Source organism: Rhinolophus sinicus, chromosome 5 (genome assembly GCF_057876585.1).
Source record: "Rhinolophus sinicus isolate RSI-liver-muscle chromosome 5, RSI-T2T, whole genome shotgun sequence".
Lineage (NCBI taxonomy): Eukaryota > Metazoa > Chordata > Mammalia > Chiroptera > Rhinolophidae > Rhinolophus > Rhinolophus sinicus.
In genome coordinates, this window is record NC_142505.1 from 79,644,888 (window position 1) to 79,672,267 (window position 27,380).

The 27,380-nt window shown below is 46.4% G+C and overlaps 1 protein-coding gene across 1 annotated transcript in view; it reads right to left on the reverse strand.

The window, feature by feature from the left end:
- SPOCK1 (SPARC (osteonectin), cwcv and kazal like domains proteoglycan 1) overlaps window positions 1–27,380 on the reverse strand; it is a 470,125-nt gene that overhangs the window by 104,668 nt on the left and 338,077 nt on the right. Inside the window, exon 5 of the mRNA XM_019740366.3 lies at window positions 19,655–19,781. Coding sequence (XP_019595925.2) covers window positions 19,655–19,781 — 127 coding nt within the window. The remainder of the gene's footprint in view (window positions 1–19,654; window positions 19,782–27,380) is intronic.

Genomic DNA, 27,380 nt, shown 5'->3' on the forward strand with positions numbered 1-27,380 from the left:
TCTCCAGACCCCCCCACCTACAGCACAGCCAAGCTCAGGGACCAGGACACAGCCAGCACTTTCGCTGGCTGAGTTAATGAAAGAGCAGAACCCCTCCAGGTCAAAGGCTATATAGAGTTTCATCTTGAAAGCATGAAACACCTCTCAAGTGTTCCATTGTCTCCAAGCTGGAAGAGAAAAAGGGGTCACGGCACAAACCGAATAGGCAGATTTTGTAAAAGGAAACTTCCTTTGTTCCCCTGGGCTTTTAAGCAAGGGGCTTTGATAAGATGCAACTTGATTCTCCTGAGACTCTTGGGCACCTGTAGTCACAGAGCAGTTAGTTTCTCTTTCTGATGGTACTCTCTGGCCGGGTTTCAGATTCCAGCCTCACTCCCTCCCCCGTCTCCTTATACACTAATACAGGCATGGAACTGAGCTAAGGAAAGAGGCAACACAAGAGCACTGAAAACTGGCCCACAGGTTCCCTTTCCGCCGCTCTCTGTTCAGTGGCCAAGAGGCAAAGAGGAGGGGATGGACACAAAGGGTGCTAACAAGTGTGTTTCTACACTGGCCGCCTATAATTCATTTCCTCCACCTTCCCAAGGATGAGCTATCTCTTTTCTACTCCATCCCTTCCTTCCACAAACATTTATTGAGCGCCTACTAGCTACTAGACACTGTAGTATGTGCTATGGATATAAAGTAATGGCTCTAGCGAAACAGTGCCATGCCAGGGTGAGAAGACACTCCCAAGGGTTAGAGTAAACCGAAATGACAAAACCCTGGCTGGAGCTGAAGCTGAGGAACAATTCCTTCATTCAAAGCATCAATACAAGGCAGCTAAAGGCCCTGGGCTTTACTTGGACAAGACCTGTGCATCTGTCCCCTGAGCGACGTGCCCATGGGCAGCCTCTGCAGTTAGGTCTTGGGTCCTGGGTAGCGGCACATAAAAATAACATTCTTTGGAGACAGCCATATTTAATTGTCAGGTCCCCTTGGCTCCCAGGCTCTCTGAGCCTCCCTCCATCTCAGCAGTCCAAGTTTCCTCACTGTTGGAGAATTGAAGGTTATTAACCCCTTTCTCCAAAACTCTTTGCACATGGGAGTTCATCAGACCTTGGAGAGTCCTTATTATACTTACAAAGCATTCTATCCACCAAGACCAAAAAGAATCGCCAAAGTACTCAACCACATGAGTCTCTAGAGATACCCTGAACTCACATTCCCATTAATGTCTTGTCTAGTCCCTCGATAGGCCACAGAGGCCTTCATGACCTTCCCTGCTCACCACTCCCCTCCCCCCACCAGCCTCATCTCTCCCATCCTCACCCACCTACCTGCCAATACCTAAGTGACTACAGAGTCATTTTTCTGAGCCAGGCATTATGCAAGCTGCTCTGTGAGGAACTGCCGACAAGGAGCACCGATGGAAGCAGGGAGACCAGTGAGGGGCCAAGCAGTGGTCCAGGAGCAAGAAGACGGTGACACCATGTCATGGGGACAGCACTGGTGATGAGTGGTCAAATCGGGATATAGTGTTGAGGCAAAGACAACAAGTCTTGCAAATGGGTTGACTGGAGGGCATGAGAGAAAATGAGGAGTCAAAGATGACTCCCACGGTTTGGCCTTAGTCACTGGTGGAAAGCAGAGTCATGGCACATGGCGGGCGGCCCTGGGGAAGAGGGGAACAGGAGCTCTGTTTGGCCACCATGAATGTGAGATGCCAACTATCTGAGTAAATAGTTCTAGCAGGCCATTCAGAAGCCACTCTATATATGGATCGTGCCAGTGCTGTTCAACGCCATTAAACCAGGAAAGTTTAATACTTTTTGACAAAAGACCAAAATTATTCGGGCTCAGCTAACTCTAGGTTCAGTTCCTCCTCTGTCGCTTACAGGTGTAGGAGGCTAGGCAAGGAGCAACCCCTTTTTGTGAGTGTCTGTTTCTTCATCTGTAGAAATGAGGACAGAATTGTTTCAGCCCAGGGTTGTGAGAACCAGACTCGGCGGTGAGCAGCCCCCACCCAGGATGGCGTCAGGCACACAATAGGCCCGCATGCAGCTTGATCAGCTCATTCCTGAGAGCCAGGTCGCCGCCTGCCGGCCAGGAGCTGGGTAAAGTCAGCCGTGGCTCTCCATTCTTATCATCAGCTATCATTCTCCCTAGGTTGATGGGAACTTTATGAAGGAAAAAGCCTGAGAAATTCCAAAGCAATACAGTAATACTGTTTTGAGTGACTGAAATAGCAGGTCAAGAAAAATGACAGCTACAGGGATAAAAATGTGGATCTATGAAACATGCAATCAAGAAAACCTGTGAGCTGTGAAAACCAAGTAACCTAAGGAACTCTTACTCCCTCCCACAGTTCCCAACAGTACAGAAGCATACGGGTGGGTGGTGGATGGTGGGTGGGCAGGAGGGAGGGAGTGCCGCCCTCATGGAAGAGGTTGCGTCACCTAGAAGACCCGACTTGAGGAGGCTGTCAGCGCTATTGGCACCCAGGGCGAGTGACAGGAGTGCTTTGTTTTCTATGATACAAAAACGGGTGGTGTGCACAGCGGCCTCCCTGAGGACGCCCCAGGCCCGCCCCACCCTCAGCCTCTGCCTGTCTGCAGTGGCCCCCAGAATTGCTCAGTTCCAAGCTGTGCTCATTTTCCATGGCTTGGGCACTCCTCTCCTTCCACGTGGCTGTAGTAAAACAATGACCAAGTCACAGAAAATGAAAACAGGTTTGCACGACGACCGCTCTGAGTGAGGGTAGCACCACACGGTACGAATGGGGTCATTTAGGGAGATTGAGCCCCCCACCTCAGGCCACCAACACCCAGACACCCTGCTCAGGGCTCTGAGAAATGCCATCCTGAGCTGGGCCTGGGGTCATCCAATCACCAATTTGGGGCAGAAGGGGTCCGCTGAAGGGGAGGAGTTAATGCAAACACAACTGCACAAGGAACATTTCCACCACTCAGAGAGAGGGGCCACTCACGATACTTGAAAACAAATCATCACTGCGGCACAGTCGTAGCTAAGAAATCCACCAGCTGGCCCCGTCATCATTTGTACTTATTATTTCCCAAGGCAGGACTTAATAGACCCCCGGAGTATTTCCTCCAAGTTAAGAAAAACAAAAATCTTTTAAAATGATTTGTAATTAAAATCCAATTTTCTTGCCAATTCTGATGGAATGCCACCCATCCTGGATTAGTCTGAATCAGGCAGTTCTGTCACATCAGCTTGAGCAGTGTTGTGATTGTGACTGTCGGGCTCGGCGAGTCGTCAGGGTGACGTTGTGCATGCAGGAGCTGAGGGAACACAGACGTGTGAACAGCCAAGTCTGGCTTTATAAGCAGTGTGAGAATTAAGTAAGACCTTGGCATGTCATGTGCATAGCACGGCGGTGGCCCAAGGTAAAGTCATGTGGTATTGGCACTGGCGTTGGTGTGGACCACACCTAACAAAAGTTAGTGGTCAACAAAAGTTGGGGAGAGCTGGGGTATGATGCCCAGGTCAGGAGACGTAAAACTGGCCCCTGGAGAGGGGCAAATCCTAGACTCCGACCAGGTGATTAAGCACAGGGGCTGCCTCTGCTTAATTCCTTAGGGTGGGGGATTTCCAGGAAGGAACAGACCTACACCCAGTTATCTTCTCCCCTTGCACATCTGGCAGGCTTGGCTGGGGTCACATGTCTGTCCATCTCCTCCAGCCCAGGAACGGTCAGGCCAGCAACCAAAGCTGCTGTCCCCTTAGTCTTCCCACAGGGCCATCTCAGGTACCTGAGCCCTGGCTTAGAAATCTCAGCAGAGCTACACCGACACCCTAGTAAGTGCAGCCAGCTCAGCCCACCTGCCTCAGCAATCTGTACACGTGCCACACGGGTCAGAGGGGCTCCCAAGCATTTGACAAATGAATGAATAGTGGAGTGAGGACGCAGTGATGTCAGGGAGAGGAGTGAGTGGGCACAACACATCCCCACCTGCAACGCTGCGCAGGTCTGTGTCCACGTCCTACCACCTCACGATCTCTGTAAGATCGTTCTGAACTCAGGCCCACCCTGATTTCACTAACTGGAGCTCAGCCACACCTGAATAGCTGTGGCCTCTTGCTCAGTACCTGTTGGTGGAATGAATGAAAAGTGGACGCGTGTGCCATTCCTCACCAACAGGTGGGGAATCTGCTTGATTAGCGATGAAGCAGATCCTGTGCCAGCCTCTGCTACAGAGCATGCCCTCAAAAAAAGATGCCAGCTACCATTGTCACATCACCGCCTCCGCTGTTCAGAACCAGAGCAATGGGAGGAGGCAGAGAAGACCTCAGAAAGAAAATGGAAAGTGGGATGTAAAAGCTGGGCCACTGGGGCCAGAGAGAGAACTGGTTTTCGAGAAGAGGTCCATCCGACTTCCTGGGGGAGGAGGCAATTAATATTTACAGGCGGCTTTTCTATGTACCAGATGCTGCTCTAAGAATTCAGTATGTAATCACTAATTTAACCTTTGCAAAAACTCTTTGAGGCGGGGAGCATCACCCCATTTTGTGGACAAGGATAGCAGGGCCCTGACAAGCTTCCTAACGTGGGCGGGTCACACAGCTGCGGACAAGCTGACCTGGGCTACACCACACAGTTGCACCGGGCAGGCTCTTAACCATGGCACCAATGTGCCAACTCTTCCTCTGCCCTCCCACATGGCACCTCACCCTGTCCGTGCTTTTACCACATTCCTTAACCCGCTGACCTAGGAAACTATCTACGTTCACACATCTGTCTTCCCCAGACTCAGGGACCAACCTGGAGACAGAACCAGTGTCTTGCATGGCCCTGGAACATGGTGAGTGTGTCTGGTGACTCTGGAGGGGCTGCCCTAGAAGAGGTTCCCAAGGGCGGCACCTGAAAAGTCTGTAGCCTCCTCCAGCTCTGAAGACTTGGCGGTCTGAGATGGGAATCAGTGAGTGGAGATGACACGTGAGGAGTCAGAAGATGAAGCAGCCTCTCCCAACCACGTGACCTTCAGAGGTGCCATCTCTCTCATTCCCCCATCAGCTACAGGACTGATGGCTTTGTCACATCAGTCCCAAGGCCATGTCAACATGTCACTCTTCCCTCACCTGCTCTGATCACTGATTTTTGTCTCCCAGGTAACTACATACTCTGCATAGTTTCTTCTTGACACACAGTGAAACTTATCTGTCCCTTCTGCCCTTTGAAGCAACCTTTAAAAGGCCACTAGGTCCACAGGCTCCATGGGCCACCCCTGGAGACCTCTGCCATCCCAGTCACTCCCTGTGTGGCTCTTCTCGCTTCTGCTCAGCCCCTCAAGACTTCTGCTTCTCAAAGGGGGCCAGTAGAGCAATACCAACAAATGAAAACCAGGCTCTGTACCCAAAGGGATATTACAATCCAAGCCTCACTTTAAATACAGGGGATTCTCCAGGAAAGGAGAACACAAGTTGATTGAGTGGTCAGAGTAACTTGCATCTTTTTGTCTTTCAGTGTTTCCCAGGAAAAAAATCTTTGAAAAGTGTCAACTCTATTTTCTGACATTCCTCAGGCTAGACAAGACTACAAAGTGGGATCTTCCTAAATAACGGAGGATACCGCATCAAAAAAGATACACAGAGAAAAACGTGGGTAATTGGAAGAATGTGCTAATCTTGAGACATACTCTACAGGCCTACATACTCTTTTTTTAACTTAAACAGCTGTATTGAGGTAGAGTTGGCAAACAATAAACGACACATATTGAAAGTGTACAATTTGATGAAGCTTTGATAAATATAAATATACACACATTCATGAAACCAGGACCATAAACGAGATAACAAATCCATCCTCCCCAAAAGCATCATGCCCCTTTATAATCCTGCCCTGCAACACCGCCACCTCCCCTCCCCCCAGCAAACCACAGATCTGCTTTCCATCACTATAGATTAGTTTGCATTTTTCTGAAGTTTCATATCAATGTCATCAAACAGCATGCACTATTTTTGTCTGGCTTGCACTCGGCATAATTGTTTTAATATCCATTCAAGTTGTTACATGCATTAGCAATGTAATGTGCCCTTTTATTTCTCGGAAGTGGTCGGTTGGATGGATATAGCACATTTGTTCATTCATTCACTTGATGGACACTTGGGTCATTTGCCATTGGGGGCTATCACAAAGAAAGTTGCTATGAGCATTTGAGAACAAGTGCTTCTGTGGACATACACTTTCATCTCTTTTGGGTAAAGACCTAGAATTAAGATGGCTGATCATATAGTAATTTTTAAAGAAACTTCCAAACCATTTTCCAAAGTGGTTGGAGCATTTCACATTCTCACCAACAGTGCCTGAGAGTTCTATTTCCTCCACATCCTTGCCAACATTTGATATGATCAGCCTTTTAAATTTTAGGCATTCTAGTATAGTGGTATGTCACTGTAGTTATCATTTGCATTTCCTTAATGACAAATAATGTTAAGCATTTTTTTATGTGCTTATTTACCATCCACATATCTCCGTTGGTGAAATGTCTGCTGAAATATTTTGCCCATTTTTATTGGATTGTTTACTTATTACTGAATTTAGAGAGTTCCTTATATATTCTGGACACAAGTCCTGCATCAGACATATGATTTTCAAATATTTTCTCCTAGGTTGTGGCTTCATTTTTCATTCTCTTAACAGTGCCTTTTGAGGGCAGAACTGAAAAAATGTGTATCAATTTTTTATTTTATGCAGCATGGTTTTGGTGTTGTATCTAAGAAATATTTGCCTAACCCAAGGTCACAAAGATTTTCTCCTGGTTTTTATTTCCTGGAAGTTTAATAGTTTTCGGTTTTATTTTTTAGTCTATGAGTTATATATGGTTATAGTTTTACAAATTTATCACTTTTGTTTCTCCTAACACTCTCGTTTTTCCTATAAATACAGCTTCCTTCCTTCTTTCTGCTAATATTCATTTCATGTGTTCAACATTGGAGATAAGATTAGCAGGAAACAGTTTCTCCCCCAAAAAACATACTTTTAAAATTTAGGATGGATTTTGAATATATGTCAAAGGAGAGAATTTAGTACAATGAATCTCTATAACCTCAGTTCAACAATTTTCAAGATTTTGCTAGATTTGCTTAATCGTACCCTCTTACCCTTTTTTTCTTTGCTAAATTATTTTAAAGCGATTCCTCACAATATATCTCCTTAAAAATGTGTTTTTCTTACTCAAATACAATGTTATTACCATATCTAGCTTCCAGTCCATGATCAATTTTCCTGAAAATCCCCAAAACATCTTTTTTTCTTTTTAAATTTTGGTTGCTTGGTTTCAATCTGGATTCAACTGGCATTCCCAAAACATATGGCAGCAGTCTCCCACGCCATCTGATTTCATGAAGTAACTGCGTCCATTTTCTGGCTCCCCAAATACGTCACATTCTGAGTTTGTCCGTGTGCCTCTGTGTGGCCTCCCTTAACAAATGTCTCTCCTCCTGCATACCCTGTAAATGAAAATTATAGCTGTAAGCGTGACTAGATTTGGATTTGACGCCTTTGGGCAAAACTACTTCCCATACCTACGAAACACGTGCGTTGCTGTGTGCTTCCTACCACATAACACGAGAGCACAAACAATGTCTGAGATGCGTCAGAGGACCTCAGGTGACGACAGCCTGAAGTTCATCATCAGCCTTTTGTCTAATGTCTTCATCCATACTCCATGGATGTGTGAATTGGAAGCACATACTCATTAGGGGCTGAAAAATGGCAATTTCCTAATGCTATTATTACTTCTGCACTGATTAGCCATACTTCTGTAAAGAATTTTCCCTACTGAGTAGAGCTTTAGGGTTACTGTGAAATATGGATTGAACAGAAATAATGTTTAATTATTTGTTTTTAGTGCGACATTTAGAATAAGGAGCTGGAGCCCTGGTTTCTTTCCCATGTGTGTTTTCTTCATTACAATGTACTGTTAAAGATTATATTCCTCCCTTCTAGAAGTTTCAAATTGAGCTGGTATTTTTGATAGTATGTCATTCATTGCTTAAGTTTTAAACTGCCTTTTGCGTACACATTTTGAACATTTGAACTCTCTTTATATTCTGTACCTGAAAAAATTCATCTCTCAAGTTCTCGGGGGTCTAGTTCTGCTGGTTGTTGTCTCTGCTGCCTCTTGCTCATGGTGTCTTATTTCCTTCTATGGTTAAGGAATTATGAGTCATTTTTTGGCAGGGTTTTGAGGGAAACTTGTGAAGCCTGAATTGATGGGTCAGCCCCACAAAGAGGATTCATACTTGCTTCTTCCAGGAACCCCAGTGCATCCCCCACCCAGGACCACTTCAAGTGAATTAACCAGCTTCAGATTTCCTGGACCACATAACGAGTGTGAATTGGAAGCACATACTCCGGCTGCTGTTCATACTGTGTGCCACCGGACAGCTCAACAGCCATTGCCTGAGCTGACTGGTCTGTGTCTGTATCCTACATAGGTCATTACACGGTTTGTGCACCATCCTTGCCCTCTGTGAAAGAATGCAGGTCCTCTGCTAACAAGTTATCTAGGTGACCTTTTCTTTCTCTAACTAGAGTCCAGGCTGAAACTGACAAGTGTTCTTGTTGTCTCCCTTTAACAACTGGCAGATTTTCTTTTCTTTTCTTTTTTTTTTTTTTTAAGAAATTAAGGCCACTCTTTAACTCAGGCGGAACATGTAAAGGTTTTGGATTTAGATGTGAGGCCTCAGCTCCAACTGCCCACCTTGTAAGGACTGAGGCATTGTCCCCAGTCTGCAGGCGGCTGTCATCCCCAAAGCCTGTTGGGCAGATCAGCTAACCGTCCACCTCTCCCGCCCCCAGGGCCATGGGCAATATCCACTCTGGTTGTTCTTCTCCCCATCCCCCAACTGGGGCTGTCCCTTACATCTTACAAACTCAGCTATTTAGAAGGATGTTTATTATATCTAGGAGCTTTGTATCACGGAGTTTTCAGGATCTCTAGCCCACCATAGGGCTGGGTATGTACACTTATCTACAGATAATTCCAATGTGATACAATAAATGCTCCAACAAAACGATATGCCTGGTGCTACTGGAGCTCAGAGGAAAGAATCGGCCCAACTTCATTGAGGAGATAAGCTTTGGCTCAGCCTTAAAGTTGAAATCCTTTTTTCCGTCGGGATAGATGTGCGTAAGGGAGCTTCAATCCATTTTATCCAGTCACGTGCATGTAAATGCCAAAAAAACCCACACCCATCCTCTCTACTCCACCTTTAGCTGTCCTTTGTGTGGTACCAGAGAACTGGGTTGTGTTGGTGTGCTGTAAAGAGGGGGCTATGTGGCTGGTCCACAGAGCTTCCAGCAGAAAACAGTGGAAGACAACACAAGAGATGTAGCAGATCTTGCTCAGAATCCCGTTTGGGGCGCCCCACCCCACGTACATAATATCCTCTTTTGGTCTTGCTACTGGAAGAGGAGAAAGCAAATAATCACTTATAATGAGTGATTTTTTTTCTATGATCAATCTGGTCAGGGTCCCCAGGTTCCTACAGCACCTGCTCTCGTCTGGACACCATGACGCAGCCTACCTTTGGGCATGTCTGGATTCCAAAGCAGTCCTCAGTGCCAAAGGTAAGAACTTGGGAAATGTTGCTCTTTTGGACATCGGGTCCTCCCTGCTGCTGAAGCTCTACTGTTCTGAGCACCTCGCTGGATAGATCCCAGCATCTCAGGACGACCACCCTTGGCCAAAGGCTGAGGCACTTCTGTTCCATGTAAAGATTCCAAAATGTGTCATTTGTTTTATAAAGGAAAAAAACCCAACAACTTGCGCTGGTAAAAGTCACAGCATCACTAAGGCTATTTCTCTCAATATGCGGTTACGGTTCAGTGCATGGTAGATTCTCACCAGCTAATATTCCCTCCTTCCCTCGTACAGCATACAGCTCCTAGTCTAAGGCTTAGAAAATACTATCAGCCTCTGTGAACATTAGCTATATCTGGTGCTGAAAGTTTCTCTTGGAAAATGTCATGAAGAACTCTGTACTCTTTTGAGTAGTATGCCAACAGGGAATATTTGGGTTGTCTTTTAAAGAAAAACAAAAGCAACATGATTGTGAACTTAATTAAAGTTGTTTGTAATGATTTAATTAGATTTTTAGCACTGTACATATTCATTCTGGCCGGGGACCATTCTGTCTTCTAAAGGCTTGGTTGGCAGCGATCTCAAGTGCTTTGCAATTTTACCTAATCCTTAATTTCATCTCCCAATGAGGTGAGGATGAGCACAATTGTGTTCAGGTAATTGCTTTATCAAATGGTTTAATTGTGCGTTCAACAGAACTGACAACAAGAAGGGTTTTCTTCCTAATGCGTTTTTAACAAAAGCGCTGACTAATTACATGGCATTCTACTCAGGGCATTTGAGAAAAAGAAATGGAAACCTATTCTTCAAATCTTGGTTAAATGCACGTTTGCATATAGGACACAGAAATATGTGGTAAAATAATTAGGTGAATCGCTTTCTTCTGCTCTAACTTCATAACTTATCTGCATGTTGAAGTAGTTTGTGGAAGTTCTATGGATGCGTTTTCACCACAGACGGTGTTTGAACATCTGTGCTTTCTGAAAATGTCACAATAACCATTTTGCCTGAAAGTGTATCCTCGGGAGACAGCAAGACTGTGCTATCTTGGCATGTTCCATGAAGAAATAAATGCTTAATAGAACTGAGGACAGATGTCCCCCCGATCAGAAGAAAGTATTATAACATTGGTCCAAATGGTTTTTAAAAATCTGAATTAAAATGATGCTGAATCTAGTTCATTTTAGAAGAACTTTCTCTTTAACTAGATAACTAATATATGTTCTACAGACTTGTCTTACCTGCCTTTCTTGGAATGCCTGGCATTCCAAGAAATAGCATGCCTTAATACATTCTTACAGGATCAAGCTAGTGTCATTTATTTACCTGAAGCCTCGAATGAGACTAATATACTTGATATTTTATTTATTTTATTGTTATTTATTTATTTTTTATACTTGATATTTTAGAAGGTGATGATGTACTATGCTATTTTTAAAATTTCACTCAGCCCAGTAAATAGTCTTTCCCTCCCACTTGTTCTGGTGGGGAAAAAAAAAAAAAAAAAAAACAGAAAAAACTACTTTTGATCATAGTGAAGGGTAAGAGTCAAGAGGGTCATGTGACTATAGTCTTTGATTAAAGGATGAACACATGATTCAAAATGAGCCAATTGGAATCCATCCCTGGGATTGAAACACAGACCCTGGCAAATTTCTTTGGCATTTCCAGGCTAGGAGCAAATGAATCTGGGACTGTCAAAATCCACATCCTCTGCCAAGGGAAGAAAGCCTCCTTGCAAAATGAAGACAAGCACCAAGCAGAGACAGACAGACAAGAGAGACAGAAGGAAATGGAGTGTTGTCAACACTGAATTTCCCCTTCTTTCTCTGGGGCCTGCTTTCTAGTCTTGAGTGCCAGCAAATCTCCACTTTTGGATTATGCTAAGTTTGAGTTATGTTTCTGTCACTTGAAATGAAAAGCATCCCGATGATATAGCTGGTAGTTTACATGACTCTTTGGATGGCTTTTCGCTCATGGAAGTACAGTCTGTGACTCTAGAGTCAGACAGACCCACGTTCAAATAGCTGTTCTGCTACTGATGAGCTGGGTTAACCTCGGAAAAGTTGTATAGCTTTAGTTTCCTCATCTTTAACGAGGATGAATAATAGTACCTACTTCATAGACTTGTTGTGAGAATTAGATGGACTAACAGAGGAAATAAAATACTCTGACACTTAGCACAAGGTCATATTACTTATTATATGTGCAGTTCTTTTGTTGGTGTTATTATCATTTAAAATATTACTATGGTAGAGACTGCTAGATAACCCCAATATCCACTCTATCCTGCCTTTAATAATAGAACTCTCAAATGTAGCCGGGCACATGGGTTCCTAGAATAAAAACTACGTTTCCCAGACACCTTTGCAGCTTTGTGTAGTCTTGTGGTTCATTTGGGGTCAATAAGATGTGAGAAGTGATACAAGTGACTCCTGGATTGTGCCTCCTTCCTTTCCTCCTTCCTGCTGGCTGGAGAACAGCAGCCATCTTGGACCCACATGCAGAAGCTCTACAATTAGAGTTGCTGAGAATGACAGAACAACAAGCTAAAAGGATCCTGGTCATTGAGAGTCTGGAGGCAGCATATCAGTCCCGGGCTGCTTATCTTTGGAATATTGACATGAGAGAGGAATAACAGAAGCTTATCCTATTTAAGCCCTGTTTCATTTGGGGGTTTTTGTTTTAACAAACAGAACCTATATCCTAACTAACACACAATTAACATTTTAAATATTCATAGCTGTTCCTTCCAAAAACCCTGTGGAGAAAGGATGATAATAAAACTAAGGTGAGAACTCTGTTTAAAGTGACAGTGGAGGGTTTTCATACTATGAATACTCGCTCTCATTACCAGATAATATTTGGTGACTTCAGACTGAGGAGGAGGCTGAAAACAAACAAGGCCTCAGGGGAAAAGGCAAGGTTGGGGCATCAGCCATGGAGGATTTGTTCCCAAATCTCAAACTGTTTAATGTATAAAACAGAGTTGCTTCAACTTGGTTAGATGCCACTGAGTATTCACCCAAAGTCATAACACCTCTTTTGTTAGTTTTTCCTAAGCAACAGAAAATCACAATAATGCAATCTGCTGTCTGACTCCTCCGTGCATGCATGTGGTCTTTGGGTGCAGGACTCCATTCTCCCTACTACCTGCGAGCACACACGGGTGCAGCTGGGGGCTTCTCCTACTTCTTTTCCGTCCCCAGGTGGGAGCATCTAATGACTTCCCTAATTGCCGCTCTTCCTAGAAGTCTTAGTGCCATTACCATTGCTCTGGTGCTTTAGTCTCCTGCGTGCAAGACATGCAAATGTAACCCTCCCACCTTCGGTGTCCCATCATTTTATTTTCTGCTTAGTCAGAAGCAAGGCCTTCACCCATGAGCCATTTGCAACTGAAGACAATTCTCACCCAGCAGGTTCTATGGAGGCAGGGCCATCTACAAATGTCCCTGAAAATCCTGACAGCCTCGACTCTGCCAAAAAAGCAAAGCAAACCTCTCAGCCTGTCATGATCACAGGGCCAGAAAAGTCGGGGTTTGGGGGGCGGTGACGGAGGAGATGTACTGAACTCCAACCTATCTTGAGAAGTCTTATAAATCCACACCCCTAGATTTGCTCTAACCATCAAACAGCCTGTTTGGGGAACAGGGGTGGGGGGTGGGGGAGGGAACACAGCCAACAGAGACTCCATTTGCCAAGAACTTCAAACATGACCTTTACTTGGTAGCGATTGTTGGAAACTATTAAGATGACTCTGAAAATAATATAATCTGCAGCGACAGTATGTTGAAAGAAATGCCAACCCTGTAAAGCAAGCTCTCCCTCTCCCCCTCCCTAATGTGTGCACATACAGAAGAGAAGCATTTTCCTCCACAGCAGTTCTTAACTCTGCATCGCTCTTCTGCGTCTAGACATAAACGAGCCATTTGCTAATTGTTTAACAGCGATTAAGGAAGTAAACGTTGTGGGGAGGGAGGGAGAGCAGCTCGGTATTTGCCTGCTTGTTTCCCAATTACCAACAGCAAGGCTGATACCAGAGAAAAGGGCTGGTTCTCCGGGGCTCCCAGCTGTACTCCAAGAGCCCCCTCTCCTCAGAGGTCAGGCCAGGTACCGGAGAGCTTCTGGGTAGAAAAGAAGCAGTCCTAGCTCTGACATCTGAGCTTTGGTCAAGTGGATGTAGAAAGAGAGGTCAGTGGAGTCCTGTTCAAAGAGGCCCGGCAATGAGAGACCTAGAAGGGCCAGGACCTGAAGCTCTGGGGACCTCCTCCCCTGCTCCCTTCTGAGCATCCAACCCCAGCAGCATTCTAGATCCGTTCACACTTTTCAGAACAGCTTTTCCCTCCAGGGAGTGAAAGCTGAGTTTGCCCACCTGAAGCCTGGGCTGGCCAGAGTCTAGTCAACAGCAATAATGCTTCTCTTCTTATAGGCAAATCAGAAGTTGGCAGCCAGGACCCCATAAGCTTTCAGTTTTCCGTGTGGATAACAGGAGAGAAAGGGAAGGCATTCACAGATGATGGGGTCCCCGCCAGTACAGGCTGAAGCCACAGAGCCGTTGGCAGGAGGATTTGCAAGTCCTACCAGGACTAGGATGGTGAAGACGTCCTTCTGCTGAGCTCAGAGCTGAAATAACTCCTATGTTTGAAATTCAGTCACCAGACCAGCTATGACTTCCCAGATGCCTCTTTAGACTATTTTCAATCCACGTCTGCAACCACATACAAATCCAGGGCTGGCCCACGCCAGCAGGCTCCTCAGCCACCCTGCCTCCAGTCCTGCCACAGCCTCTCCCACCCTGCAGCCAGTGTAAGCAAACTCTAAAACATAAATCCTTATAGGATCCCCGAAGCTGTTAGGATAAAGTCCATCCCCCCTCATATGGCTTTCATGGCCCTGCAGAAAAGTGCCCCTGATCACTTTTCTAGCCTAATTTCTGTAGCTTAGTCAATTCTGCCCCCAATCCACATGTGACCCAGACACCACAATACTGTCACTGGTTCCTTCAACGGGCCATGCTCTTTCATCTCTTCACCCCACCTCTTCCCTCTGATGAATGAGCTGCCCACGCCCTCTGCCCCCACTCTTTTTCTGGGTGATTCCTTCCAATTTCAAGATCTCAACTGAACCTTCACCTCCTCTAAAAAGACCACTCACATCTCCACACGAACTGAGGTGGCCCTGCTCTGTGTCCTGCTGCACCCCGAAGACCCCTTATCGGAATACCTATCCTAATGAGAAGAGATTGCTTTTCAATGTGTCCACCTTCCTTGTAAGTTCCATGAAAATGGGGCTTCATCTATTTTGTCCTTTGCCATATCCCTAGTACTTAGCACAATGCATGGCCCAGAGTCAGAAAGAACTCAGTATTTACTGAATGTCGGGACTCCTGCATTTTTCTCCTGTCCAGGAGAATGGGACATCAAGGGCAGTTAAAGGACCAGGGTGATCGTTACGGCCTAGAAGCCACGTCAAGGGGCAGGATCTATGTCACATTCTCAAACCAGCTTCAGCGTTGACCTTCCACCCGTCTCCTCCCTGTGGAGGTTTGCTGCCCCTTATCTTGTATGGGTTATCCTTCACAGAGTCTGAATAAACAGGCATTGCCATGTAACACCTTCTACCCTTTCATCTCAAAACTTGGGCATTGTTGTCCACTTTATCTCTGGTCCTGGGGGAGTCACAGAGCTCTGCGTGCTGTCCCTGGTGCCAGGCCACTGGAAGAACCCTGCTGTGGACAGGGCGTCCTAAATGCATCCCCCCAGTTCTAGAAGCCTCTGACTGTTCGGGCCCAGAAGCAGAAGGAAAGCTTGTTTGATATGACCCAAGGACAAACACCCGGCGTGAAGGCTAGAGCTGACGTTCAGCCTCCCCCCGTCTCCTGCTTCTGACAGCGCTCCCTACGGCCTTCGATTGTTTATTACGGGTATCGGTGTCCTTGGTGGTGATGGGACTGGGGCTGCAATATACTTTTACCAACACTAATTTTTGTGAATCTGACGTATAACATCAAATCACCTCCCATTGTACGGGCATCATGGTCTCATCTCTCTTTTGTTTCCTGACTCCACTGACCCAAAAGAGGCCAAAGCTCCAGGGGATGGAAAATCATCTGTTCATTAACTCATTCACTCTTATTAACTGACCATCGGCCTACAAAAGCTTTGTCTGTGAGACTAAAATGTCCTCTTAAACCGCAAAAAAAGCAGGTGGTCAAGTATGTAGGAGCAATAACTAAAACACCCCAATACTAAACCCTTCTTGGAAGGAAGCCTCATTGAAGGCAGGAGATCATGGGTGCTAAACTTTGCCACTGTCCTTGGCTCACTGGGCCTCAGTGTACCTGGTATGGAGAATGGGGAGATGGACACTACAGTTTCTGATGAGAAGGCTTTAGGTCTCTTCTCTTTCTCCAGGAAAAGACAGGTGAGCAGGTCTGGGAAATGGAGGAGTGAGTCGGGCTGGTGTAGGAATGAAGGACACTAGAGGAACAGCAGGCTGGAACTGGGGAAGGCCTTTCAGCACTCTGCCCAGGGGTATCTGGAAGTTAGTCCTCTTTTGAAGATTCAGGCATCACTGCAAAGGACTCTTCCAAATCCTGATCCTGCCTCTTAAACAAGCTATTTGCCAGCGTCTGTAACAGGCAACCTTCTGGAACACAAAAAGCCAATTTTCCTTCCCAGGCTGCAGGGGGCCCTCGACCAGCGAGCTGGGCCCGCCACTGACAGCATTTCAGGTCACGTCTGACAGGAGACCACTGCTCCTTGTAGGGTGGGGGTCATGGGGAGCTGGCATTCTAAGCTCCTTCTGTGAAGGAAAGGCAGAGGTGAGTGGGCCGTGTTTTGCTGGGGTTTGCTGTGCGACATGCCACTCGCCCAAAACAGCCCTCATTACTCACTGACATTTCATGGTTAGTCTCAACTCTCAGGCTGGAGGATCAGACAGTTTACTCCTGAGCTGGAGGGAATGACTTCAGCAGCACAAACTGAATTTGCACAAAGAGAGAGTCATTGCAAGGAGCCTCTAACTCTCTACAGAGCCCCAGGCTAGGTGTTTAGCTAAGCAACTTGGCCCAGGTGGGGATGGCTTATTTCTCTCATTCACGAAGCTCTCTCCAAACCATTCAGTCAAATCTTAGACGTGTTCCACAGACCAGAATCTCGCCATTCCTGCTCAGCTAGAGTCCCCAGTGGCCCTCTCTTGTCCTTCCTCTTACTGACCACCCACTGTGCACTGGCCTGTGCCTGGAGAAGCACCCACTATGTGCTGTATGCCTGGGTAAGGTGGTAACTGGCATTGTGTCTGCCTCTAGGATCTCATGTCCGTAAGGCAAAAGGCGGCACTTACCGTAATAAGTGTCCCACAAGCCTGGCATTGCCCAACTATCTGCTCACCTTCTATGTAGCTCTGGTTGAATATCATGTCCTAAGAATCTGTCCTGTTCTCGACATCCTTCCTGCTCCCCTCATCTCATGTGCCTCTCCTGTCACCAGGAGAGCCACACGAGCATCCTCTCGGTTCTTCAAACACATCATCCTGCCAGAGAGCCTTGCCCCATGCTCTTTTCTCCATCTGGAACATTCTCCCCTCCCACTCAGTTTTAAGAACACCTTCTCAGAGGGCCTTCCCTCACCACCCCCTACAAAGCAGGCCTCTCTCACTCTTGTTCTCAGCGCCATGCTCATTTCCTTGTCAACACTTACCAAATTTGAAATTACAGACTTACTTGTTTGGTGACTTACTCATTTGTGTCTCCCCTACCAAACTGTAACCTCCAGAGGCGTCTGTCTCCTTCCCCACGGCCCCTGCTGTGTTCTCCACCGCACCCAGAGCAACCGGAAGTGCTCACCACACAGGCGCTGAGCAAATGAATGCAGGGTTTTTCTAGGATGAGTGGTGATGGAGCAGAAATGCGACAGGCTCTGGAGGGCTTTGTGAGTCACAAGAAAGGGTCTGAGCTTCGTCCTGGCGGCAAGAGGAAAGCTACCCAAGCATTTTAGGTGTGGGAGACACACAAATAGACTTCGATTACAGAACTATGCCCCCCTTCTGTCATGTGGCAATGGACTATGGAGCAGGGAAAAGGGCTGACTGGAGATACAGAAATCTATCAGGAGGCCCCTATGAAAACCGAGGTCCTCGCTAATCAACGTAGTCTCTGGACGAGCAGCATGGACATACCTGGAACTTGTTAGAAACGCAGAATCTCAGGCCCCACAGATTCACTATTCCAGACATGTTCAGGTGGTTGGAAACAAGCCCCTTTACTACAAACTTTCTCAAACTGTGATTCCATCAGGGGTCAGGGACGGTAGGGGAAAGAGAAAGGGGGCAGAGGGCTGCTGGGCAAAGTTGGGCCAGGGCTACTTAGCCAGGATGTACCGGTCGTGACCTTGGGCAGAGAAGCTGTAATTCACAGGGCAGGTTGGGAGGTAAGGACTACTGACTGGCTGTGAAGAAGAGCCAACTTTTTTATGTCCACTGTAAGTTTCCCCAGCACCTGGCCCAGAGCCTGGCATATAAGGAGGGCTCAAATGGTACTTGTTAAAGAACAAAGAAACTAATCCAGTAGGAATTATGATATTGAGGTCCTAAAGCAGATTACATGGGTCTGGATACAAGCTAGACATATGTTCTGACTGCCTGTTTTGTTAAATATGTTACCTTTGGTTAGGAAAATGTGAAAATCGGAGGATAAAACTCTACTTTCAGGGAATGAAAATATGTGACCCGTGCAACATAGAATCAGTAGGAAAGCACAGCCCACCTCAAAATACCTCGAATAAGCCTCTGAGGGGAGCAGGCGGGAGAGTGCTCCCAGGCTGTGGAATCTACCAGGCGTAAGGGACAGGATGGTGACAGGGTCAGAGAACAGAAGCTGTCAGCTGTGTGCAGTGGGGCAGGGACAGAAAGGGGACCCAGCAAAACAGTCTGAGTTCTGGAGCCTGAGAACCACATGGCCATGTGACCAGAAGTGACCGGGGTGTCACTTCTCTTTAGCCCCAGATTCCATTCTGTGAATGACTCTTACGTGGGAAAACACGGGGTGGGGGGTGGGGGGGTGAGACTGGAGTCGGAGGAGACGAGAGGGTCCGAGCCCCGCTTCTCGCCCCCACCTCTGTCTTACAGAAAACTGGAGACACACACTGACTCCTTCCCACCCAGCGCAGTGTCAGCCACCAAGGGGGTACTGATTTACATTTGTTGAATCCAAGGACAAATAAGCAAACTCATGTCAATTCTGTGAATTCCCTTTCTTTGATTCACTACGCCAGTGAGATGGACCCATTTCCGTACAGATACCTTATCCTGAGAAGAACGTTTGAAGTTCCAAGAATGAATTATCATTTCCTTTCTCCGTTCTTCACCCTGATGACCCCTGCCTCCCTGCCCATAAATCCTATTACTACAGCCGGGAGGAAACGCCCCACCTCCATGAAACTTCCCAGTCCTTCCAATAAGTAGGCCCACTTGATCCCTAGTCTCCTTTTCTATGAAACCATATTCTTTTCATAGGTTTGAGTGAAAACGACCAGTCACCACACTTGTCCCCCCCCTTCTCACACTGGGCTGTAAGCCCCTGAGACCCATCCCCTGAGGAGGGAACAGTGGCCCAGGTAGCCCCGGAGCCTAGTGCCGTGCTGGATGAGTTCTACATGCACAACAAATGCCGCTGGAATGCATGCTAACATCTATCCCTTCCTTTCACTGGCCACACCACTGTAGGGCAGCTTCCTGGGCCTCCCTCACAGGTTTGCACCCCAATCGCCGAGCTGTATGACTCGCATCTTTGGAACAGCTTGCTACCTCACCTTCTCCAGGAAGGTGCCCTAGATTAACTTCAGGATCACACACCACTCTCAGAGTCACCCTCTCCCCTCAGCCCTTGCCCACTCCAGAACACAGGAGGCAACGTTTTCATCTCAGTTGTCTCTTTGGTGGGAAGGTCTGTTCATGTGGCAGCTTCGAGGGCAAGGGCCAGAGCCCACTGAGCGTGGTCACTGAAACTTGTCAGAATAAGCAGGCATTAAGTATTTTTGATGACAGGAAAGACAAAGGTGACTGACCTTGGATGTATAGGTATGGCCATCGGAGCCGCAGACCATGACCGACTGTGCCATGGGGCAGGGCTTGCACTTGACCAGATTCGAAGGTCCAAGCCAGTGTTTGTGGGCCACGTTCCCCTTCTTTTGCCTGAGGATGAAAAAAGAGGAGATAACAATTAACTAAAGCTCCCATCCTCATGGGTCTGTTCTCCACGTTACCTGGACAAGGGCCAAATAAATGAAAGGGCTGGTCAGACAGCCAGCACCCCATTCATTCTGACTCACTGATCAGGGGCAGGAGACAGTTCTGAACGCCTAGGGTCAGCCCTCCAGATGGACGAGGGAAGCCATGTGGTCATTACAAATGCTGTAAGACATCCCTTACTGACATGAAAAGAACTCCACAATGCATTAAAAATATGACAAAGGAGTGTGGCTCCATCCGCTTACCCAGCCCCCGTGCAGGGCGGGGCACACCCCAGGTGCCCAGAATTAGCACCCACAGCCTCAGACTCCCCCAGGGCTGACCAGGAGCTTCCTGAATGGGATGACACACAGACGACTCAGGGAGCATCTTAGATAGAAACGCATCTCCAAACTCAACCAAATGACTTTATCACAGCTGTGGAAAACGATCTCTGGATAATTTTAAAGCAATCTCAGTCCAGCTTCCAATTTGCTATCTGATAGAAGCTCTGGGGTGATGTCACTTTCAACTGCTAAAGTAATCAGAATTTTACTCTTTCATTCCAGCTCCAGTTCCTCCCCATCTTAACCTTTGTCATAATGATAAATGGTGCTATTAGGATGGCTTATGTCCATCGAAGGAACCCCATCCCCATATCACAAACCACTAAAAGAAAGGCCTGCAGTTACTGCCACCCTTTCTCCCTGAGTCGAAGCTGCTCTCTCAGCAAACCACTGCGTATGACTCTCACGGCTATGGGGCTGCATTCCCCATAGAGGACAAATGTCTCTGGACTGCCCATCAATCAGGCGATTAATGTGCCTTTGGAGTGTTTTGCATTGGCAGTCCTGCATGGTGGTTAACGTTTGGGCCCTGGTAACAGAAAACACAGGTTCAAGTCTCAGCTCTGCCTCTTACTCACTGTGTGAGTAAGGATTGTTAAGTTTCAGTTTCCACGTCTGTAAAGTAGGGAAACAGAATCTACTTCAAGCATATCGTATGAGGATTAAATGAGCTGAGGTGGGCAAAATACTCAGTATAATGGGTAAAGTACTCAGTATAATCCCTGGAACACAGGAAGCAATAAAAATGGTAGGTGTTGTTATAATTATTATTTGCCCCAAAAGATGAGGGTATAGAGGATGAAATTACCACTGCCATAGAAATGTGACTTAATTTGAAGGCCTTAGGTTTGTTGGCATTTAATTCCTCAGAAGAACTCATGGGGCTACAAGAAGGAAATCTTTTCTACCAGGTGTGGAATGGATATCCATCCCCTCAGGAATTATGGTTTGGTGTCTCAGGTAACCTGCCCTCTTCCAAATGAAGAAAAATGACTGAGAAAGATCACCCACCATCTTGGTTCTTATCCTACCTCAAACCCGCCCTAGTGATTTGGGGGGTGGCGGGCGGAAAGAAGAGGAAGGTCTGTTTGGGGAATTAGCTTTGAAGTTTACACGCAGGAGGAAGATCGTGTACCCACAGCCCACCCCGTGGGACGATGGGGATGCCGGCATGGACGGGTCACAGGGCTTAGCCTGTCTGACCAATGCACCAGAAAAGCTAGTCCTACAAGGGCCTGCTGAGATCACCTGACACAGCTTACTCCTTTTACCAGTGGGGGACACTGAAGCCCACATTGGGGAAGAGCCTTGCCAGAAGTCATGGAGATGACTGGTGGCGAGCCCTGTGATGACACGTCCCCACACAGCACGTGCAGGGATGGATCTCTCTTCTTCAGCCCATCTCAGTCCCACCTAGATGACTGGCTAGGAAATTATTTTGGGTCACCTACATGTTTGTCACCGGGGGTCCTCTCTCCAATAACTCTCTGCTTCCATAGCAGCCACCCACCTTGTCCTGGCCTCTCTGTCTGGAATAAAAACATCTATTACTTGCATTTCTAAATCACATGGATAGGAGGTTTCCTACTATCCTTTGTCGAACACACTTTAGACTTTCAAGGTTTGTTTTGGAAAAAAATGGGTGGTGGGGGATGGGACTCCACGCAGCAGACAAGCAGGCTGTCAGCACGGGGTTAATCTTCGAGGACATGGTTCCGTCAGCAGAACACCACACATTTATCATCATTCGCACAGCAGATTGCCTGACACTGACAATGAATCAGAAAGTACAGGCAGCAGTTGTGTCTAGCAGCCCCTCTCATGGGTCAGTCCCTAGCGTGCATGCCCACGGCTGAAGCAATTCTTGTTCTGAGTTCCCAGAAAGGGGCTATAAAGTCCAAAGAGTGGGCAGTTTTGCCGAAGCAGACATAACCATGTGCAATGATGCCCCAGAGGAAAGAAGCCTGAAGGAGCTTAGCCAAAGGTAGAGAGCGGAGAAATGAACACGGAGCCAACAGCTTGGAGACAAGGTGGAACCAGCTTTGAATCACCAGTAATTGACAGGTCATCCCTGTCTCTGGACCCGAACTTAACGATTGGATTCAGTTCATTAAGGGGAGGCAAAGAGGCGAGGCTGGCCAGCGTGTGCTAGAAAGCCCGGTGCATATCATTGATGCTCAGTGTATCTCTGTTAGGTGAGTCTCTGTGTGCCCAGCACCACAGCATTGGTTCCTGGGCGGTTAAATCACAAAATCACAGATGGTCATAACCAGAAAATACCTTAAAACAAATCTAGTCCAATAACTTTAATCTATACATGAGGAATCAGAGACACAGACGGGAAGTGACTTGCCCAGTGTCACACGAGAAATATGGCGAAATTATTTCATATATATTGATCAGACTGAAAATGACGACGCTGCTGTGGGACCATTTTAGTTCCCTGTTTCGGAATTTGCATTGTTCATTTCAGGGCTCAGTTTTATAAATCAAGCCCCTCTGAAACATTTTCCCTAGTTCTATACCTACAGAGGTGCAAGCTCCCATATCCAGTGTCAATGTCACGTGGTCATGGATTATGCCCAAGAGGAATTACATTTGACCCTCCTAGGATGCCTTGGGGACTAGAAGTACAAAGGCAAGCCATTCTGCATTTTCCCAATTCTAATAAAACAAGCGTACCTATTATATTTGGGCACACTCAGGTGTTCCTTACCTCACGAGGACCCTAGTGGAAACAATACCCAAACTTGTGGTCTCTATCCAGAGGCCAAGTTATGCCAAGTTATGTCCTAGTATATGTGAGCCCAACGAGCATAACTTCCTGCTTATTATGTGTATATTTCAATCTCCACAATTCAGTGCAAACCGTAAAAAATAACCAACCCAGTCGAGGCAAGGGACTAAACTTTCTGACTGTAAGATATTTCACTTCTTGAGTCAATGAAGAGTGAAATCCGATAAAGGTATCTTGATGGGATTGCTATTCCCAATGTCACAGACATTCATCAACTGGGGTGACACAAGCAATTTAGTCTGGGAGGCAGGTTCTCCCATCCTTTCCATTGGCCACAAAGTCCTAACTCTACCCCAGCCTGGCTAGTGCTGGGGGCAGCCATACCTCCTCCCCTACTGACAGCAGGACACAGACAATCCCAACCCACAAGCCCTCAGGATGGAAGGAAGACAGACATAGCAGATAACTGGCATTTCTTATTCTCTTTGGCTCAACTGCTTATTCTCAAGCTTCCTTTTTTAAGTCTATCAAAATAACAGCACTTATGGTTTTGAAGCAAAGTGATGATTTGTAAGTACAAATCTGATGATGTGACTACCATGATGAAAACCTCATCGTCTCCCCACCTCCTAGGGCGTAGTTTAAACTCCTAGTTTTGGTATTAAACTGACCGAGCCTACCTTCACCGGGTTTCTGTCTGCCTTGCTTCTCTCCCCAACACACACACACACACACACACACACACACACACACGTGCACACACTTTCACGCACACATACGCGTGCACGCATACACATACACTGACCACCACCATCACATATTTTTCTCCAACCACCTTTGCTGCTTCCCCGGGCCCACCAAGGATCTTTGTATCTCTGTGCCATCATGTGGGTTTTTCCTCCATCTGACACAACTTCATTCCTACCTACATTTCTCCCCACTATCCTCCACTCCTCTCTGCCTCATGAGTCTTGCTTTAAGGCCCAGCTCAAAACTCCCCTCCCCCAGGAAGTCTCCCGCGGCCCCTCCACAGCAGCCCGGCTGCACTCCCATTCCACCACGGTCCTGTGATTGCTTCTGGTCAGGCTCCCTGACTAGTCTTCAAACAAGCACCTTGATTCAGCTTGACCAAAAGTTAAGAGGCTACTAGTATTCCAATGGGACATGGGATATACCCAGGTTAAAATCCAAGGAACCCATCCTGGACACCTTCCTTTCCCATACTTATCACCTCCCCCCATCACTCAGTCCTGTTGATTTTATCTCCAGCCAGTCATATCAGCTCTTTAAACATCTCTTACATTTGCTATGCAAATTAAAGTCTATATGACTTGGCAAATGTTTACTATCCGCATAACAAATGTCTGTCCCTTGTTCAAGCTTCAGATCAATTGCCTTCTATGAAATCTTCCCCCCCCCCCCCGCCCCCGTGAGCCCTATCACACTAGAAACCATGACAGCTTGTTCAGACACCTTGTTCAGAACCAACTGTGACTTTCACTGCAGCAGAAAGCAGTTCTTTTACGTCTGTCTTCCTCAATATTCTCAAGGATAGCAATGGGGGCTTAACTGTTTCTGTGCTCCTGGTCCTTGGAAACAAGAGTGACCCTCAAGACACATGGGTTTATTTGCTCAGTGAAATAAGTGAATTTACTCATTTGGACCTTTAGAATTTTCTCCCTCTATTTCTGGAAATTATTAGCACTAACTCAAGGACAAAAATGGCACGTTATTTTAAGCAAGAAGAATTCAACAGGTTCTTGTTTCCAGAAATCCTAATTCAGACTTTAAACAACAACTAGCCAAAGTTCCTAAAGACGATTGCAAAATGGGTGGAGGGAGCTCTCCTGGGCAGCTGAGGGCTGCAGGGTCCCCACACTTCAGAAGTCAGGCTGCCTCCAAAGCCAAGGGACAGCCTCTGATGTCATGGTTCCAAACTGGCAACACGTAGTAATGTTTAGGATTCAGGATTGAGAAGTCAGAATTCCCAGGAATCCTCAAAAATTGCTGAAACAATAAACTTTTCCGTTTTCTTCACCACATTTTACTTATGTGTTTGTTAACAAATAGGAAATACTAAGTTTAGTAGTATTTCTTAAGAAATGTAGCCTAGAGCGAAAAGTCAAACACTGCAAATTGTTGCAAACCTTATTGTGTAGGTAGTACTTAAATAAGGTGACATTTGGGTTTTCTAGCATGTTCACAGTACTGCCCAGAACCACATGTTGGTATTGTCAATTTAAAAATTTATTTTGTTCTAACACTTCTCTGGAACACCAGGCCCAGGATTCCGATAAAGTATGCTATGCAAATAAATGTATGAATATTCATTTTATTTACAAGAGCAACTCACCGTTGGGAGCAGACTGGACTGGAAACTTGTGCTTCTAAGATGGCCGCAGCGACAAGCAAGACTGACCAGATCATGACGGCTCTTCCAAGATGTCCCTGTCCTAGTTCCTGGACATGTCCACGGTGACTTTCAAGACCACACCTCAGTGTTTCCTGCTCTCGCTTCCTGGACCATGCCAGGCCACTCCTTCCTCAGATGGCCCTACCCTCACCAACTAAAGCAAGTCCCATATCCTGCCTCTTCCCTACTTGATACCGAGAGTCTTTGATGACCTCAGTTGTGACCCAGGCTTTCACTGAACCATGGGCAGAGCAGGGCAACATTCAGGGCCCAGTGCAAAACTGTTGCAGGACAGAGACGTCCTGAGTCATTTTGTCAGCAGCAAATACATCTGCAGGTGTAAATGTCCTGGCATCAATCCCACAGGATGAAATTTAACAATCTGTGTCAAAAATATTGTAAGGATGCAATGGGGTTGGGGGCTGCTAAGAATACATAGAGAATTGTTCACCTTTTTTCCCTTTCATTTATTGAAGAGGGGGCTTTCATTTTATACAACACACTGTGCATTCTACCGTGTGTCTAACTTTAGACAGAAAGGTTTTACTGCGCCTCTGAATGTCTGGTGAAAGAGTAAAGCAATTGCAGATAATGAATAATAGCAGCCACACTCCAGCTGTTTTGTGTGGCCACTCCCTGCCAGCCTCAGTGCCCTAAACATCTCCCCGAGTCCTCAGACACTATGACCCTCTGATGGCACATGCCAGTCCTACCCTCACTGACAGGAAGAACCCAGGCATACGTAACCAGTCCGTCCTGCCTTTGTTCTCACATCAGATCTCGAAGGCAGACCCGCCAGCTCAGAGGCATGAAGAACCCACTGGAGAAGAACCCTTTCCAGGATTCACAGTGTTTGTCTGCTGACAGCCAGCATTATATGCATTTTATTTTCCTGTTAATATCAAACTGCCCATTCAGAAACAAGATTAAATTTGTTTGGAAAATCAGAAGTAATTGCTTCTAAAACAAGGATGGAAGATATTCAGATAGCTGACAGGGTGGCTCTTTTGAACCAGAGACAAAATAATGAGTGTTAATTGAAATGAAAAACATGTTAACCATTGGAATAATCTGTCATGTAAAATGATGCTATAATTCCTCTGTTGTTAGGGTTATTTGAGTCGTTATACTGAGTCATAAAATTACACAGGCAGGGTATAATGGCCTTTGTCATTTACAAAAGCTGCTTTGATGAGAGACACAGGCCCATGACTCCCCTTCCTTTTCCAAATGTAGAAGGTCCCAGACATGAGATCCTGTCGGAAGACAGTCCAATTTTCCTAATAAACAGATGTTTCTGAGAGAACTATAGAACTGTAGAAAGAGAGCTCATCCTCCCAGGAGTATCCCACGTGTCTGGGCTCTCCGCTGCTACAAGACACGCTGTCTAGAGCAGCTCGAAATTTAAAAGGACAAATACAGAATAAGGATAATAGCAGCTAAATTTTGATTGAGAACTTAACTATTCTGCTGGTACTGCTACTATTAATACCAACAATAACAACGACCACGTTTTGAGCTCTTACTATGTTTCAGGCACTGTTTTAAGCTCTTTACACTAATTATCTTATTTACTCCTCCCGACAGCCCCAAGAGAGGGAAAAGCATGGCAGAACTTGGGAAGGTGTGCTGGGGGGTGAGTCAGGGAGAGTTCGTGAGCAAAGCAGACTGGTGGGGATGGGAGGACCCACTCACAAGGTGGGCCCCAGTCATCAGAGGAGAGCCCCCACTGATCCACTGATGCAAGCTGGCATATCAACCACAGGAAAGCCAGCACCTTCGTGTGGCTTCATCCCACCTGACTTGACCCAGGTAAGGAGCGTGAGGCTCATGATGTATTCCAGGTCAAGGCTCAAACACGTCAGCAGAGACACGCAGGCCCCAGAATAAGTAGAGAGCCATCAGGCACGCTTCTAAACCATCCCCAAGTCAGGTTTCTAAAGCACCTTCACTCCCAGAGGAAAAGTACATATTTTTAAAAGTTTTGGAGCAGAATCAGGGCCACCAAAAAGATATGTACCTGGTCCAGGTCCAATTCTAAAAGCATGAGCACCTCTCTGCGTGCG